Raw genomic sequence first — 18,675 nt, 5'->3', positions numbered from 1 at the left:
TCTTCAATGGACAGGATTAGGACAATTTCAGGGTGTTTCACTCCCAAACTCTGCCCCTGGCCCCCAACTGAGCCACTTTTCACTCAACCAACCCCTCATTTCCCCAACACAAAAACTGTGTGCGGCCAAGGACTCATGAACTCGTAACACCCGCAGACATATGCACACACGAACAGACACACTTAGCTGGTCCGCCTGCGACTTCCCTCATCCGGCACGGCCGCGTTTGACATCCCCTGAGCGCACCCATGTGCAGCGTGGGGCATGGCTTTGCAGCCTCGCTGGCAGGTGTGAGGAATTGCCATCTGACAAGTGTGTAGAAGCCCTGGCTTTTTTATTTTGATTAATTAATACAATTATGCAGGTATTTCCATCTCTGAAAGGGTAATCTGCTAATCAGATTCCCGTTTCATAAACTCCCTGCCAGAAGCAAAGTGCACACTTGTAATCACCAGTGCCTGCTCTCAAGGTGCACAGAGCAGGTTCAGAGGTCACCGGTGCCCATTTGACAGCTGCAGGTACAGCCACATCTCTGCAGCACTTACCTAAACAGTAAATATAAGCCCTACCTGAGTTTAGGGTACGGTGGTCAGCACCCCTCATAGTTATCCAAACGACATCAATTTGATATCACATATATGTCAGCCTTGTGAGCCCAGTTCAGCAGAGTGGAAGGGTTATATGTATCCCCCCAGACAGGCTGTCCTTGCTGCTGCTGGCAGGACTTTACCCTTGGGGGTTGCCTCTCTTTGTTCCTTTGTGAGGGCAGGTAACACCCTCCCCCAAGAGACAGACAAATAACGTAATAAATAAAAGCAGTGTTTTCTGATGCCACATCAAACACCACAATCATTTGACCATTATGCATTGTTCCATCTTCGCAGCAGATTCATGGATTATTTGCGCTGAAAAAAATGGGATTTGTGCGCCATTCTGCCCGCAAATCTTTGTTTAACAAATGGGGTTTTGCGGGCAGAATGGCGCACAAATCCTGTTTTTTTCGGCGCAAATAATCCATGAATCAGGGCCAGAAAGTCATTAAGTATAAAGAAGGGTGAAAAGATTAGCTTTTAGGTTAGACTGAAAAATAGGGGAAGATGAGGAAACTCCAAACCACCCAGAACAATGCAATTCGAGCAGCCCTGAACATCCCTCGTAACCACCACATCTCAGAAGCCAGAACTAGCCTTAAGTGGTTACCCGTGAAGCAGAGAATTTCCCTAAAAACGCTTGCCCTCACGCACAAATGCCTAGCCAACAAGGCTCCGATCTATCTCTGCAGTCGGCTTTCGCGCCACTCCACTGCCCGTCCACTAAGAACTGCCCAGACTAACTGCCTTACTATCCCCAGGTTTAAGCTCCAAAAAGCCGGAGGCACCAGCTTCCCTGTCCTAGCCTCCAAACTTTGGAATACCCTCCCCGCTGCCATCAGAGCTGAAGACTCCTTCAACACCTTCAAAAATAAAACCAAATCCTGGCTCTTTGACCAGCAATAGTTGTGTCAGACATTTGTCCTACTTACCCAGCCCGCCTGTTCCCTTACATGATTTCCGGGCTGCTACCCTCCCAACTACCTCAGGGATACTTCCTCTGCTAAGCCTAGGGATACTGTACCCTGTGTAATATTTGTAATTATTAAGTTTGTTTTTTGCTGTTTTGACACACTTTTATTGTAATTTATATCCCTGTATGTTCTTTTCTTGCAACCTTGTACAAATTGCGCCCTGATGCCCCTGGGCCTGTGGGTTTGCGCGTTATAAATAAACAAATACAAATACAAATACAAAAGCAGATAGAGAGAGGGAGAGAATTCCAGTGTACAGAGGCTAAGAGGGAAAAAGATCAGAACCGGGAAGAAGCACATACCAAAAGACCTCGATTCTATTGAGAAGGGGAGGTGTAGGGTTAATGTAGACAGAGGGAGGTCTTTACAGCTAAGGAAGCTTCCACCATTTTGTTTTTCTCTGCCTCTATCTTTCCTTCCTGTCTGCTCCACATCCTGTAGCACAAAGCACCTTGGGTGTGATATCAGAAGGGAAAGTACACTTGTTCCAAGGACAGTGGTTGACCCTTAGAGCAGGCTTGCTTTTGTCCAATCACCTGTAGACGTTTGCCTTTAAAAGAAGGGGTGCCCCACCACGTCTCTGAATAATCTCTGGACTTTAAACCTTGAAGAAGATTTTGTTGGACCCTGTTGGGGACCAGTCCTTTCCAAAGTGCTCCAGTGGTGAGGTGAAGACAGGTGTTCCAAGGCAGAGGCAAGCTCTGTCCCCAACCATCCCCGGGAACCATTGGGGGTGAATGCTGCTGAAACGAGACCTGCATCTCTGCCAGTAACACTGCTACCCAGGCAGGACCTCACCATGCTGAAGGACCCCTGAAGGTGTGTGCCAGACTCCCCATGTTTGGGAGCTCATGAAACTGATTCATCTTGTCTCTGAGACCCTGCAGTGGGACTCACAGTTCCTGAGAGCCAAGACAACAAGGATTCCCACAATTTGCAGTCAAAACTCTGTGAGCCATGATTCAGCCCTTTCCACCCTGATAGAACCAACAGGATCCTCTGGAGCTGCCTTTGGCACTCGCTGATCTTCCAACTGCTCTTCTGATGTTCAAACGCATTCACTGCCACACTACACCATCTGAAAGCATGTAATTGCCTTTGGTTGAACAAAAAAGTACTGCTGCATCTGCGCTGCTCAAAGTATTGTTTGGACGCCTAGAGTCTTCATTGCAGAGCAAGTCATTGATCAAACCGACCTAGTTGTGCTTCCCAAACTGCTTTTTCCAAGCCCCCGCATCGAACCGACTCGCCTACGCATAACGCCATCAGCCTGTCCACCGTCAAAACTTGAGCGCCGAACTGAATGTGGTGACTTCCACCACCTGCATCGCTTGAGTAACATTTCAAAGCGCAGCCTTCTTCAGTTCACCGCCACTTTGGCATCTGTTTGCCAAAGTGGCGGTTTGCCAAAGAAGCCTGGTTCACCGTTATCGAACCGCCAATACACTGCAAAGGTATTATTGATTTATAATAGCCCCCATGGTACATTCTTAGCTCTATAGACTGGCTAGGTCACAGTAATTCCCTTTTTCCATCTCAAGGAACAAGGAACATTGAGGGTTTTTATTGACTTTTCTCCCCTCTCGTTACCCAGACCGCTGCACCTTGCTATCTTGCATATTCTGTGTTCCTTCTACTGGGGTTTGTAGTGTTTTCTATTTAGTTATTTTTTAGTTATTATTGCCATTGGTGTGTTTAATGAAAGTGTACCTATTTTAATAGAAGTTTGATTGAACGTTCCTTAATTTTGGACTATTATACTTCGCTCTTTCGGTTGCTCCCGCTTCGCATTCTCATCCCACTTGAGAGTAAAGCTTTCCCTCAGCCCACGTTACTACAAAAGGCAAAAGAGGTATATCTCTTCACTTTGCCTGGTTTACCTCTATGATGGTGTTGGCTCTTGGTTTGTAGAAGTATGAGGGCTGAGTAGGTGCTTTAGCCTCTGCTCATCCTTGTACTCCTGCAGAGCAGAAATCAATTTGTCACAGCGGGCTTGCAGGCAAAGGTAGTCAGTGTGTTTTGTCCGTGATCAATAGACTGCGGGCAAAAGACCTAATACCGTGGTCAACACTGCTAAGTACTCTGTTACCATTTTTCTACCACTGTGCCTTCATCTCCATAAGTAGGATGAGTGACAATAGCAAGCTTAGGCAATTGACAAATGACTCCAATGTCAATAAGGCTGCATGAATTGTCTTGGGAGGATAGCTCAGGGGCAACTTGCTCGCCTTGGAAGCAAGACGACAAAGTTCAATCCCCGATCCATGCTTAGAAACCTCTGGGTATTAAGCATGTTATAAATAACCTATCATATCATATCATTAAAAACCCTGCTGAGTCGGTTATGGCATTGTCTATGTTCTTTGGGGGTGATCTATGGTACAGAAGAAAAGGTCTTAGAGAAGATTGTCAACAGTGGCATTTTTAAGTGACCTGTCAGCAAGGCCAGTGAATGGCGCTAGAATAAAAGCTGTGTTTTCGATGCCACATCAAACGCCACCACGATTTGACCATTATTCATTGTGCCATCTTCAGAGCCATTAGTCCCTGGTGAAACCTAATAATTTAAATGGTCTTCATTTTCAGGAAAGCAGTGAGAAAACGTTGGCCAGGCACCAAGACACCATCTCCTCCTGTCTGAAGCTCAACACCTCCAGCCGGGACATGTCCCCCGAGAAGAAACTGCTGGGCCGCCTGGACCTGCAAAACTATTGCAGCCTCAGCCACACCTCCTTTGCCAGGACTGAGAACGAGGAGGAGGAGGAAGGCGAGGAGGAAGAAGGAGAGGAGGAGGAAGAGATCACCGCCCCTGTTGGTGCCAGCGTACCCCGTTACCCGCTGCCCAGACTGGACATGGAGGTGCGCAGCCTCCCCAATGGAAGGACAATGGCATCCTTGAAGTGGTCCCCAAAGCGCAGGAGCCTCCAGATGAGGGAGAGGAAAGCCACCAAGATGCTGGCCATCGTTCTCGGTGGGTAAGAGGCAAATGATGTTCCTTTTTGTTTTTGGAGGATGTGGGGGGGGGGGTGAGGTCATGGTACCAGAACCCTCAGGTTTATCCCTGCATTGAAATTCTGAATGATCCGGGCATTAGCACATTTCTGTTTGTTTTGCACATCCCTTGTAATATATCTTATTCCTTAATGGCGATGCTCTCTTCGAATAAAAGACGTCTACACACATTGTGAGGAACAGTTGGGAAGATCTGCAGTGTTTTGGACTGTATTGCACTTCCTATAATCGGAGAAGGGAAACGTTATTCTATGCTGAAGTTGCATTATACGAGTGGATCATGATCTCTGATTTGGTAGATCGGGGAGGGGTGGATAGCTCAAGGGCAATGCGTTTATCTTGGAAACCAGGCCACATAGGCTTGAGTCCTGGGCTCACACTTAGAGACTGGTCTCCGGTATTAAGTGTGCTATAAAAGATTAATTAATCAAGCAGACTGGCCATCATTCCTTCTGTACACTTCTTCTTACTGGCAACTGGCCACACACTGATCCCACGTGCAACCCCTGTGGAATGCAAAGGGCAACCCTAATTTACAAACATGTGCACAGGATACAGCGGAGATCTCCAGATTCGGCCAGATGAGCACCCTCATCCTGAACTAGTGTTGCTAAGTCGCCCAATTCAACAATTCAAATTGTTCATGCTGTGGGCGCCGCTGAAGTTCACATCATTGCACAACATGCAAGTGCCCTGGTTTGCAGATGAGCATTCCTCATTTTGAAACATGCCTGCCAACATTATCCATCCCATTCAGAAGACAATAGTCCATGCCTCGTTTTAACTTAACAATCTGGAATGTGCAGTGTTGTTAGGATAATGGTAGAATCCAGGACTACAAGTCCCAGAATGCAAGGGTACAACCCGTACTTCGCCCAGCCTCTCTTGAATGGAATGGGTAATGTTGGCATGTATGTTGAATGGACCAGCATGTGCTTATGCCTGTACCTCCATGCGCCAAATGAATATTCAGTAACCGCAGCAGTCTCTGTAGGGCATTGCTTTGCATGACGCATGTGATCCAGCGACGGTGGCTGCTTTGGACAGAAGGTCTCAGTAAGACTGAGGGATCCTCTGCATTTGAACAGACTGGTTGTTGGATATTCCGCTGTCTGCTCGAGCAACCCAACTGAAGATGCAATCTGCACATGCACCATGTTCATGTGCAATGGCAGCACATTCAGGTCACCCTCACAGCACACCCAGACCCCATGCATTTTGGGCAAATGTGAAAATTGGGGGAGTCCTCCCTTGTGTAGGCAAATCAAAAATGCACATTTGCAAATGTCTTCGGTGAATTCTCACACTTTAAGGTTGTGGATAGTCCAGCGTACTTCAGAGTCCACAAGCTGTATGTAAATACACCCTTAAGCCTGCAAAGGCACTTTCGTAATTAGACAGTAAATGAGTGAGTGAATGGGAGTGAATGGGCGAATTAATGGGTGAGCGAAGGAGTGAATGGGTGAGTGAGTGGATGATTGATTGAGTGTATGAGTAAATGAGAGTACGTGAATGAGTGAATATGATTGATCGAGTGGTTGACTGAGTGAATGTAAGCGAGTGAGTGCTTAAGTGAGTGAATGTTTGTGTGTGAAGGAATGGGTCAAAATGGACGACCCAGTGGAATACTTATATATTCCGAAGGGTGAGTCATCAAATTTACGGTACCTTTATTTTACACAGCAACTGATAACATAGCTCAACAAAAAGCAAAGTTTTCCTTAAAAAGCTTCCCTCAAACACCTGTGATCAGATGCAGACATTCAAAGGAGGATGAGAATCAACCGCCTGTGATCCTGGGTCCTGCTCACACTCTCTGATCCTTCTTTTGGCATTTAAATGGGAGGCCCAAGCCCTTCTGTGAGACAAGAGGGAGGTCCAAGCCCTTCTGTGAGACAAGAGGGAGGTCCAAGCCCTTCTGTGAGACAAGAGGGAGGTCCAAGCCCTTCTGTGAGACAAGATGGCCTTGGTTTCCCCTGCGGGAGATTTCAATGCTTCAATTTCGGATCCAGCATAAACCTTTGCCCAGTTTCTGGAATAAGGGAAAAGTTTAGCCATGTGTCTTGTTTTCACTGTGCTATCCAGGTAGCAGTGGGTTGTTATCAATAGTAACCATCTGTTGTGTAGCTGGCTTGCTGCGCGTCTTGTAGAGCACCAGGGGTATTTGTGGGCAGGTAATTATGATGTATCTGGCATACACCCTTGTGGGCCAGAAAAATAAATGTGAACTCAATCTAACCTGAAGAGATGGAGCCTGGGGGGCTTTTGTGTTTGCATCTGTCGTGAGCAGCACTTTCGCCTCTTTGCTGAAGGAGGGCTGCAGATCGGTGCAGGATCAGAGGTGGAGAGAAGGCTAAGAAAACCACACTTTGGTGGAGTGAGCTACTAAGTGGTGGGACGGCAGTTCTCAGCACAGATATTGTACCCATCCACTGCTGCTAGTGAGCGGGTTCTTCTTGTGGGCTGCCCTGCCTGCCATTGGGTCACCATCTATATTCAAATGCAGGAAGTCAGGATTTTATAGGTAGTTGGATCCTCCCCTGCTGATTTGGAAGACTACCACGTGTTCATTCTCTGTGTAATACAAATTATTGTCACAGCGAGGTAATTTGGAACAGCCATTTCTGCCTGCAAAAGCAGCTATCTGAAAGTTAAAGGGTTAACTGTAACTATTAATCTACTCCAAGTGTAATAGAAACATCTTAACCAAGCGTGCCTTTCAGGCTTCAATTGAAGTGTTGGGACTTAGGGGAAATGCTTGCACTTCTAATTTCTGGATATACTTTAACCCTGTTTCAAATTAAACTTGTATGACAAAATAAACACATTGTTCACCTGTTTCATCTGGAAAGTATGATTTTCTGTCGCGCCTTTTGGGATGGGATATGTCGAAAATTTGCCATGCCATAATTACCCTTGTACTGCAGTACAGATATGCCATCACATAATTCCTGATTCAAACCCACATAATGCAATGAAATAACTAATGTAAATTAACTAACCTGCAGTAATCTGAAGTGATCCACTGTACTCTAAAGAGATGTAGGGTAATTGAAAAGTAATCCAGACTAATGTAATGTGAAGTAATGTACGGTCATGTGAAGTCATCAACAATTAATCTACAATAATTAGAAGTTAAGTTCAGAAGGAAATGGTAAAGGGTTTACCAAACTAGATCTGGCATCGTCCTATGACCACATTGCGTTGGATCCAGGTTCTCACCATCTGACGGCGTTCACATGAGGGTATCTTCCAATTCAGAAGGATGCCCTTTGCTTTAGTGTCAGCTTCATCTGTTTTCCAAAAGGCCATTCTTACATTGTTTGGGGGTTTGAAGAATGTGTACTGCTTCCAGGATGATATATTAGTGTGCGGTGAGACGATAAGGGAGCACTATGAATGTTTGTGGAAGGTTTTATATGTGTTGGAGGAAACAGGGTTTACACTAGGGAAGGAAATATGCACGTTTAGGAAACATTCGGTGGGATACCCGCGGCAAGAGATATGGGGAGAAGGACGAAAGCTTAAAAAGGAAGAAATAAAGAGTTCAGACACCCAAAAATAAAGGGGAATTGCATTCCTATTCAGGTATGGTGGAGTTCTATCAAACATTTGTAAGGAATTTTGCAGAAAGGGTTGGGGAGTTGCTCCAGTTGTTGAGGACAGGAGTGGAGGTTGAGTGGAGCTCGAAATGTGAAAGGGAGTTCCAAAAGATAAAGAAAGAAATCGACATGTCTAAAGTACAGGGACAGTTTGCGACAAATAAGAAGACAGTGATAACTGTTGGTGCGAGTGATAAGGCGGTGGGAGACGTCTTGACCCCGTACTGGAGAAGGAGGTGCTTGTGTGCCATTGGGCCGTTGAGAAATGTCAGGTATTCGTGGGGAGAGCAGAATTTATTTTGAGGCTTGATCAGAGGCTGCTGAAGTCGATTTCCGAGTCCAAGGGCCTGGACAAGGTGTCTCGCAGGTTAGAGAGTTCGGTAGCGAGAATGCTGTGTCATTCCTTCATGGTTGACGTGGTGCTTGGATGAGAAAATTAATTTGCTGATCATTCATCACGCTGGGGAGAAAAGGAGGCAACGGGAAGTGAGGCATGGACTGATCAAGTCTTAGAAACACATGATGGAGTGATAGGTCGAATGGAGTGAGAGGAGCCGATGAAAGGATACAATAGATTAATGCTCACAATGCGAGGTGCTGAGTTGGGTTGGCCAAGTAAGAGTGTGTTGGATGGGGGTGCTAGAACGTACTGGGAGTGGAGAGACGACATAAGTGTTGAAAGTCATTTGCTTTATAAGTCTTGCAGGGTGGTAGTCCCTCAAAAATGTCAAGACAAGTTGATTGACATAGCCCACATGGGGCATATTGGAATGGAAAGAAATTAAGCAATGTTGAGGGCTGGCTATTGGTGGCCTGGCTTTGATAGATTGGTGGAAAGGAAAGTAGGAGAATGTATTGAATGTGAGAGGGCAGGAAAGGGCGTGGCAGCTTGTGCATGCCCGACCATAATGTCCGCTATGCCAAAAAAGATACGGTGTGGTGGACGTAAGTGGAGGTCAAGGAAGGTTTATTGTAGTGCTGGTGGATTAGCTCTGAGACTTGAAGGGTGACAGGTTTGGAATCTGGGGAGGGGAGCAAAGGTGAGAGCTGCTTTGACACTAGGGTGGGTGAAAGAGGGGATGTGTATTCATGTAGGCCTCGCTGTGTGGATGAAGCAGTCATGGTGATTATTGGAGTGTGTGTGTCGTGAGGTAAGGGATGTTTGTGACATCACTTAGGTGAGGTCTGTGGATTCTGTGGAGAGGAGCTGGGGAGGTGAATGGTGTGGGGGCATTGTTGTCCTTTGTACTTCGAACATCTGCAATAATAAAAAGGCCAGATGTATGCTTGTCCGATGCAGTCATGCGCAATAGAAACTGCCCGCTTCGCCTGTTGTCACCACTAGAGGGAGCTTTTGTTTTAGAATTCATCACTTTCTTTTTTCCCTCCATACAGCTGGCTTTCTGTAATCCAACACTGTACACAGGCTTTTCCACTAGTTGTACATTAAAGGGGTGAGGAAAAACTCCCTGCTTCCCCGCATGTGTTCTAACAGAAATCTGACTTCAACCTGAATTCACCTGAACACTAATTAAAATGTGAGATATTGTTTCGCTTTCTCTGAATATACTTTACAATACTTGCATATGTACCGCTACGGACCCAAATTACAGGTGTTGACCTTTAAATAATGGGCATTGGTAAATAAATAGTTTTGTCTGTGTGTGGCTTAGGATCTAGTATAAATAGTAGGAGAAAGTGACTATATTTTTGGTTTTCTTGTAAATAAGAAAGGTCACGGCCGGTAAGTAGAAAGATGTTAATTACATTGAAATGATTTGTTTAAAATTACAATATATACAAGTTGTTACAACTGTATCAACAGGGGCAACATGACTGCCTATAGAAGAGCTAAAACTATTGGCTTTCCTAAGTTGTTGTTATTTTTTTGCATGACCTGGGGTTTTGGTTGCAATTACTCTGATGTCACTTTTCAAAATATGTGTTATGTTCTATTTCGTTTCTCGCCTCTCATCCCTGCTGTTGGTATCCTTTGCCTTTGTTTTCTCCTTAAACCTCCTCTGTCACTTCGGAGATTAGAACAGTGCAGAGGAAAATCAATTAATGAAACAACTTTCATTCCCAGTGGGGGGCAGGGAAGGCACACAGAGTAATAAGGACTTCCTGATGGGAGGGAATGTAGAAAGCCTTGGGCAGCAGTGATATGGTGGAAAGAGTCTCTTACAGGCAGACACATGAATCAAAGAGGAGGAAAGGAGAGCATGGAACTTTCCACGAGGAGAAGGTATGCACTTAAAGTGCCTGACCAGGGAAGGGAGAAAGCCTGGAGGAGGCAGCACAGGAGAGAATGAAGGAGCTGTAGACATAAAGCCTCTGCTTCATGGAATTTCTAGCCTGGTGCAAAGTGACTTTGCACTGCCAACTAACACGCTGATTCACAGAACGGTGCAAAGTGTATACTGTCAACTAATACACTGATTCACAGAACTGTGCATAGTGTACACTGTCAACAAACACCCTGATTCACAGAACGGTGCAAAGTGTACACTATCAACAAACACCCTGATTCACAGAGCAGTGCAAGGTGTATTTATGCAGTGCACAGTGACTTTGCACTGCCAACTAACACACTGACTCACAGAGCAGTGCAAAGTGTATTTATGCAGTAAACAGTGACTTTGCACTGCCAACTAACACGCTGATTCACAGAGCGGTGTAAAGTGTCTTTATGCAGTGCACTGCGACTTTGTCGTGTCTGGGGTTGCTGTTGGTACTCTTGTTCAGAGGAGAATTGCCTAGCATTTGGTGCTGGACTGCCCCAGGGCAGGAAAAAGACTGCTTTGTTTAGGATATTTCTCCTGTGTGAAAGATAGTGAGCTAAAGACTCTGGGTAAGGCTCTTGTAAACCAGGACTCATGTCTGGCAGAGAGTCTCCCAGGACCCCCCCTTGTTATTTGCATAATTCAAGTAACTTTGGGTTCACCCTAAGTTAGTAGGGGAATCCAGACGTGGACCCCTTGCTCACTATTCTAAGAGAGGCACAGCTACACCCTACTGATGAGGTTCAACCAGACCAAAACACGTGTCTGGGGTTGCTGTTGGTACTCTTGTTCAGAGGAGAATTGCCTAGCATTTTGGTGCTGGACTGCCCTAGGGCAGGACAAAGACTGATATTTTTAGGATATTTCTCCTCTGTGAAAGATAGTGAGCTAAAGACTCTGGGTAAGGCTCTTGTAAACCAGGACTCATGTCTGGCAGAGAGTTTCCCAGGACCTGCCTTGTTATTTGCATAATTCAAGTAACTTTGGGTCTCACCCTAAGTTACTAGGGGAATCCAGACATGGACCCCATGCTCACAATTCTTAGAGAGGCACAGCTACACCCTACTGATGAGGTTCAACCAGACCGAAACATGTGTCGGGGGTTGCTGTTGGTACTCTTGTTCAGAGAAGAATTGCCTAGCATTTCGGTGCTGGACTGCCCCAGGACAGGACAAAGACTGATATGTTTAGGATATTTCTTCTCTGTGAAAGATAGTGAGCTAAAGACTCTGGGTAAGGCTCTTGTAAACCAGGACTCATGTCTGGCAGAGAGTCTCCCAGGACCCCCGTTGTTATTTTTGGCAGTTTAAAGTCACTCTGCACCAGCCTAGAAATTCCATGAATCTGGACCAAAGTGTCGGTATGAGCGAAGTGCGCAGGAGAGCTGAGAAACGGTAGCAACAGTGCTCTCGTTGAGCTTCTCCTGGATGTTTTTAAAAATCCACAATGCTTGCCAAAACAGTACCAAGGATATCAAAGACTTCAGTTGGTTGTAGAGTGTGCGGAAAAGGGCTTCCAGTTTTGGGGCATTTGAGGCTTTCTTAAACATGCTGATTGTATGTTTGTTTCTTGAACATCTCAGAGTCCTCCCCTACCCTCTGTGTAGCCATCTTCATGCTTTTCATAATTCGATGGCTACTTTGTTTTCCATTTTTCGTTTATGGGCATTTGGTGGCTATAGCGCCACTTTTATGCCAAAACTATGCTACAGGTCTAAGAAAGAGATAACAGGGTGCTAAGAAGCAGAGTTTCTGGTTGGCATAGCAACTGGCAATGATCGCACCATATAATGTCTAAGTGACACTGATGTTTACTGCAACTGCCATTGCCGCCAAAGAGCTCCCTCTTCCTCGTCCTCTCATGGCAACCTGTGAGGAAGAACAGATCACCAACTGCTTCAGGGTGGGGTGGGCCTGAGAGCCGGGGCGCTGATCATTCTCACGGTGCCCCCACAGCTGACAGGGTTCACTCCACCCCCCTGATGCTGCTGCACATGAATGGTGTGAGCTCATGTGATGTCCTCGGAGGACATCTGTCGGCCATCAGTAGAACTACAGACTTTCAGCCACAACAAGAGATGGATCACATGGAGAAAAAAGGATGCAGTGCCACTGACAACATACAGAGGTCCTCACCAAAAATCACAAGGCGATCAACACTCTACGGTCTGCTCCAACACAGCAACATGACTAATTGCTCACATATTTTAGCCATCACATGAAAAGAGAACTTCCCAAAGTGCCAATAAAGGTGTTTCAAAGTGATCTTGTCTCATTCAGCAACTTGCTTTAGCAATATGTGCCTGCATTGCAGTCATCTGAATGTGTTGCGGTCTTCCTTTGTAAGTTGTAAAAATGGTACGATGTGCATTTTATTTTAACAAATGTTGAGTACTTTAATTGTATGTGGGTTCGTTTCCAACCAGTCTTTACCATTGTATCACTTGTTTTGGTTTTCATTTGCTATGCAAGCACTAGAAAAGAACATTTGCTTTAAGAGTGTGAGTCCGCCTCCTGCAGTGGAGGAGTAGAAATGGAAGAGATGTTGCAATGTTGCCAGGTTTCTCCAAAATAGCGTAGCAGCCACAGCCAACACCAAGCACTTTGCACACCACCTTTTATTATCTGTAGAGCCAAACTGTGTAACTCGATCCCGAATGAAACAAGAACAAAAGAAAACCACCTAACTTTCAGGAAATAACTAAAAACCTGCCTATTCAACTTGCCAAGATAAACATAGACCAACTATGCAACAAAGACCCTCACAAGCTGTCTGCCCAACCCATGCAATGGGCCTCATCACAAGTTGGGCGGTATTGCGAGTGGGATACCGGCCAACTTTATTTGCGTTACCGGCCAACTGTCTGTCGGTATCCGGGGTTGGGTGGTAAACATTATTCCCCATTGGGTCCGTTGGACCCAATGTGGAATTTTCAGTGCAATTACCTCCAGTGGTATTACCGTGCGATAATTACACAAGAAATCAGCATTTTTACGGCAGGTTTAAGGGCATTTAAGGGCTACCACCCAACTCGTGATGACGCCCAGGGACTACTGCTACAAACCATAAGCCGGAAACAAGGGATAAACACCGAATGAAAAACAATAACATAGCTACAAAAACACATTGGCCCTCATTACGATACTGGCGCTAAACCATGGCGCTATTAGCACCATGGTTGGTGCCGGTATCGTAACGAGTCTGCCAATGTTCAATGGGGAATTACCACCCCATTCCAAGGTTGGCGGGGCGATAATTCCCCATTGAACATTGGCCCTTCCCCATTCCCATTTTTGCCCTATAGGGCTCAATGGGACCGGGGAAGGCGGTAAGTACGGTACCGCAATTTGCGGTACCGTACTTACCTCGAGAGTCCCTTTGCGGGTCCCAACTTTAACGGCTGGTCTAGACCAGCCGTTCAGGTCGGGTCCCGCAAATGGACCTCGTAGTAAGGCGCTAAGTGGTTAACGGCACCGCAGCCTTTCACGGCGCCGTTAACCACTTAGCGCCAGGGTCATAATGAGGCCCAAAGACCACTAACCCCTTTCCTCTTCTGCACAACCCACACGTCCCAATTACAGCACACACGCCCAGAGGGCTAATAAATCAACCCAGTAAAACACGCAAACCGCATATCACTCTCTAACCAAGCTACAAAGCCAACCTCTGACGACAAGCAACTCACGCACAGGACAGCGCCCTTCTCGACACAACTAACCCAGTGCACGAAAGAAAGCACACACATAAACCTCAAACACACAGATGCCAGTTCCTCCTGGTTCTACACGCATTAACAGATGAGCACCACATCTACCCTATCCCTCTGTCCCTCGCTAAGCAACCCAACCCACTTTTCCTTACAGAGCCACGTGAGCGCCTGGTGACCATGAAAATGGCAGCAGTGTGCGGTATACATCGACTTAACATAACATTTTGGACTTCTTTCGAAGGTGCGTTGTACTTTTACCTTCAGACTTAGCAACACGAGAATAGGAGCGCCGTCCACAACACGTGCCAAGCCATGAGATAAAAGTAGTGTGTTTGTTTATCAGTGAACACCACACAAAGAAACCAGGCTCGAGAAGGAACCTGCCTAACCCTAAGCCTTTGCATTATATCTGAAAACCCACAATCCGGTGTACAATGTGAGACCAGTCCCAATGGGTGCTTAATTTTCTACTCAAGAAAACAAATTTCTGTGTGAATTATTAAACAAAATAATGTGTGATTAGGCCTAATTAATGGTAAAGGTTTCAGGGTTTTGGGATTGCCTCCCGCAGCCACTTAACCCCTAATTGGACTTTATTAGGATGTGTTTTCTATGGCCTCATCATGCTGGGAACTTTAATTGCACTTAGAGTGACAGTGATACACTGAACACTTTGGAGAATCTCCGAAGCAGGATGTCACATATTTATTTTATTTATCTATTTATTTATTGTATTTGTTGGTGGTGCCCAGACCCAGAGGTATCCCGGCGCTAAAGTACATAGTTAGGATAGAAACAGTACGGTATTACATGGTAACATGACACTATGGTGGTTACATTGTGTAGTCAAGTATGTTTGTCATACTTGCTGGACATGTTCCATTTGTTGTTGGTTTTGGCACATTTGGTGGCACTAGTGCCAACCAGGCATCCATATGGCAAAACAGTTCTACGGGCAAAAAAGCAAAAGAGATGTTAGGAAGCAGACTCTCTGGGTTGCATAGCAACGGGCAATGCTTGTTGCATGAAATGCATTGTTTTTTTTCATGTAGCTGGCATCACAGCCATGGAGCTCTATCTTCCTCCTCTTCTCATGGGGGCCTGTGAGCAAGAGCAGATCAGTTGCTGCTCGGTGTATTGGGGGCCGGGACGCTGCTCATTCTGATGCCCCCATCACTGTTCATTCCACCCTCATCTTACCACTGCAGAGAACGTGAATTTCTCCTATCAACTGCGCATGGCCCCATAAGTGCCTGGCTGTGTTAAGCGTGAGATTGACACAGTGGGCCTCATTACGAGGTTGTAGGTCCGGATACAACGGTACTGGTAAGCTAACCGGTACCATTTTATCCGGACTGGCAAACTCCAAGTTGTGCTTACGGGTGCCTTTCATTCCGCCAGGCCTGTCCTAGAGTAATGAAAGGCACCGCGAGCACAAGCAAGCCTGTAGCACCGGCACAGTAATGAACTGTGCCGGTGCTACAGGCATCCCCATTCCCATTGTGCCCTATTGGGCTCAAAGGGAATGGGGATCTACCGGCAACGGCACCTGCGAAAGGGCATCCTGGTAATTGCCCGTTCGCGGGTGCCGGATTTTCTTGCCGGCTTGGAGGTAGCCTTACCGGTTTTACTAGCAAGGCTACCTCCGTGTCATGAGCAGGCAACCCGATAGTAACACCATGACCTGACCGCCAGCTGTGCTGAGCTCCCTCTGTCACCCATACCATTTCTCCTGTCGTAGAAGCAAGCTTCAGGAGACTTGCGATACACAAGGGGGATTCAGTGTTTGAATCGCACGCTTCTGCTGAAGCAGAACAGTCCAAGCCTCACATCCAACAACTGACACTGTCGATTTGAGTATATTTGGCCTGTGGTTTGCAGAAATGTTACCTTTAGGGTGAGTATTGAGACAAATGAAATGAGCAGAGACCCCAGTGTGCTCAGAGGGGGTTCATGCTTCAATCACGGACACATTTCAAATGTAAAATATAGGATTCCAAGATGGCGGCTGCACGTGAGCTGCTCCGTCCCCATAAGGCCACACAATAAAGCTTGCAATGAAGCTAGTGTGAAAACAGGGCAGTATTAAGGGAGGAGAGCACCTGTCCCATGAGTTAGAACAGCATAGTGGTCTGTGAGGCGGCGATTCACCAGAGGGCTGAACTCCATTGGGGAGCATTTCAAGGCTTCCCTGAGAGTCGATCGAGGAGGAGGAGCGGATGCTGCAGAGGGAACCAGAGAGGCCCGGAGCCCTCATCTCCTTCAGCACCGCATGCTGGCTACACCCCCCTGCCTCCCCGTTGATGATCGGAGGGGGGACCGGAGCTGAGGGCGGTTGCCAGTGCTTTAAGTGGGGTAAGAAATTGAGAGGGGGCCCTCGTCTGGGGGCGTGGCTTTCATTGTGGGCGTGGCCTAAAAGTGCACAAATCATAGTAAGGTGTGCAAACAAATATATAAATGTATGTGAGCATTTATATGTTTGTATGCGTACTACTATGGTGTGTGTACTTTTCAAGCCATATTTTATAAACATAGCAATGTTACATATTTCTATGTTTATAAAAGGTGGCTTGAAAAGTTCACGAACCATAGTAAGTTACGCACACTTGTGTGCTTACCTTACTATGGTTTGTGTACTTTTCAAGCCACCTTTTATAAACATAGATATTTGTAACATGTTTCTATGTTCCTAAAAGATGGCTTGACACGTAAACAATTCAAGGCATCTTTTATAAAGCGTTGATGACGGACAAAACAAACCGCAAGGTGGCTTTGTCCGTCGACAAAGCTTTATAAAAGATGCCTTGAATTGTGCACGTTTCAAGCCTTCTTTTATAAACATAGAAATATTTCTACCTTTATAAAGATGGCTTGAAACGTACACAGTTCAAGGCATCTTTTATAAAGCTTTGCCGATGGAGAAAGGCACCTCGGGCTCTGTGATCTCTCTGCTCAGAGCACATAGATCACTGAGCCCGAGGCGTCTTTCACCCTCTGCGAACCCGCGGGCTCCGTGATTTAATCTGCATATTAAATCACCGAGCCCGCGGGGGTCAGTGACCTGGGGAGGGAAAACAAAGGGACAGTAACTTCCTCTGATGACCCTGATGAGGGGTCATCAGAGGGAGTTACACTAACTGACAGAAGTGCCGCCAGCCTCAGCGTCGCTGTGGCTGGCTGGCACTTCTGTCAGCTGGGCCGACATAATGACGGGCGCATCTCTCGTTACGGCTGCGGCCGCGGCGGGATAATGCATCCCGCCAATGTTGTGTGGGACGGGGGGCCCCGGCTCAGCCCCACTTTCTGGAGACTGCCGGGGCCTGGCCCCGGCAGGCCCCGGCCCACTTAAAGCACTGGCGGTTGCCGTCCCCGAGCCAAGAAGGCAGCCGGAACCCTGCGACGGGGCAGCGTTACAGAGGGAAATCGGAGTGAGGTAACAGTTGCGGTGCTACAGGCGAAAATGAAGAGCGGAGGAAAGAGCGCGCATTTGGACACGTCTGTGTGCCCTGTAGGCCCCCCACGCAGAGCGCTGTTCTGAGGTGGACATCCCTGCACTCACGAGGGCCAGGATTTGAGCGAGGCTGCCTTGATCGCGAAGAACTCGCTGTGAAAGCCAACAGCCATCCCCCTGCACCGCAACAGTGGAGCACTCTAGAGACATAGAGGCACGGGAAAGTAGAGATTTTGGAGGTCTGGGTGTACCCTACAGGGTTGGGTATAAAAGAATGAGGCCCCTCCTCAAAGAGTTTGGGTCACGATGCCGGGACCACCCCACACTGAAAGCATAACAAAGGGGTCACTTTGGAATCCAGTGGAAGCCGCTGCCAGACAAGGGAACTTGGAGGTGGGCATCCTGCTGGTCTGCCTGTTTTTGCTGCCCACACTGAAGTGCCAGTCACTCTGGGTGAAGCTAAACACTCCCCATGTCCAAAAGCAAGGGAAAAGCACCGACGGTGGCCCAGAAAAACCTGCAAAGAAGCCAGGACAATAGCATTGTGGGGCCCGAGACATCACCACAGACATCGCCACAGACCACCGAAGGAGTGGAGGATCTGGGTGCCCAACGACAGACTGACTATGGTGCTAGCAACATGGCAATGCAAAGGAAGATTCCATGACCAGTTTATGGCAACATTTCAGTCACAATTTACACAACTGAAGACTGAACTGAAACAATCATTGCAGGAAGCAGAGGCGTTGCTGGGGGGGGGTGAGTGGGCTATAGCATCGGGTCTTTTAGTTGTAGCACCAGATAGAATCTCAGGGGCTAAAACCAAAAGGCTAGCTAGCCCTGAGTCCCAACGATACCAACGTTAGTGTAGCCCCGGATCTTTGCCAGAAATAGCAACAGCCCTGGGCAGGAAGTTAAGGTGGAGGTAGCGAAATTGGAGGAGAGGGTGGATGCCTCAGAAAGAGCACTACAAGACATGGTGGAGGACCCGAGAAAGAACGGTGAGGTGTTGGAAAACCTATCTCGCCTCTCGCACAACCTGGAGATCCAGTGCG

General features: G+C 47.0%; 1 protein-coding gene across 2 annotated transcripts in view; it reads left to right on the top strand.

Annotated features, from left to right (window-relative positions):
• Positions 1 to 18,675, top strand: part of DRD3 (dopamine receptor D3) — a 1,457,150-nt gene that overhangs the window by 1,093,625 nt on the left and 344,850 nt on the right. For both annotated transcript variants that reach the window (XM_069635897.1, XM_069635898.1), the window contains one exon: positions 4,151 to 4,535. In XM_069635897.1, the coding sequence (XP_069491998.1) occupies positions 4,151 to 4,535 (385 nt within the window). The remainder of the gene's footprint in view (positions 1 to 4,150; positions 4,536 to 18,675) is intronic.

Source organism: Ambystoma mexicanum, chromosome 7p (assembly GCF_040938575.1).
Source record: "Ambystoma mexicanum isolate Mex_15411 chromosome 7p, UKY_AmexF1_1, whole genome shotgun sequence".
Taxonomy (NCBI): domain Eukaryota; kingdom Metazoa; phylum Chordata; class Amphibia; order Caudata; family Ambystomatidae; genus Ambystoma; species Ambystoma mexicanum.
Note: the sequence above shows the minus strand (reverse complement) of the source record. Positions and strands in the feature narration are given on the sequence as shown.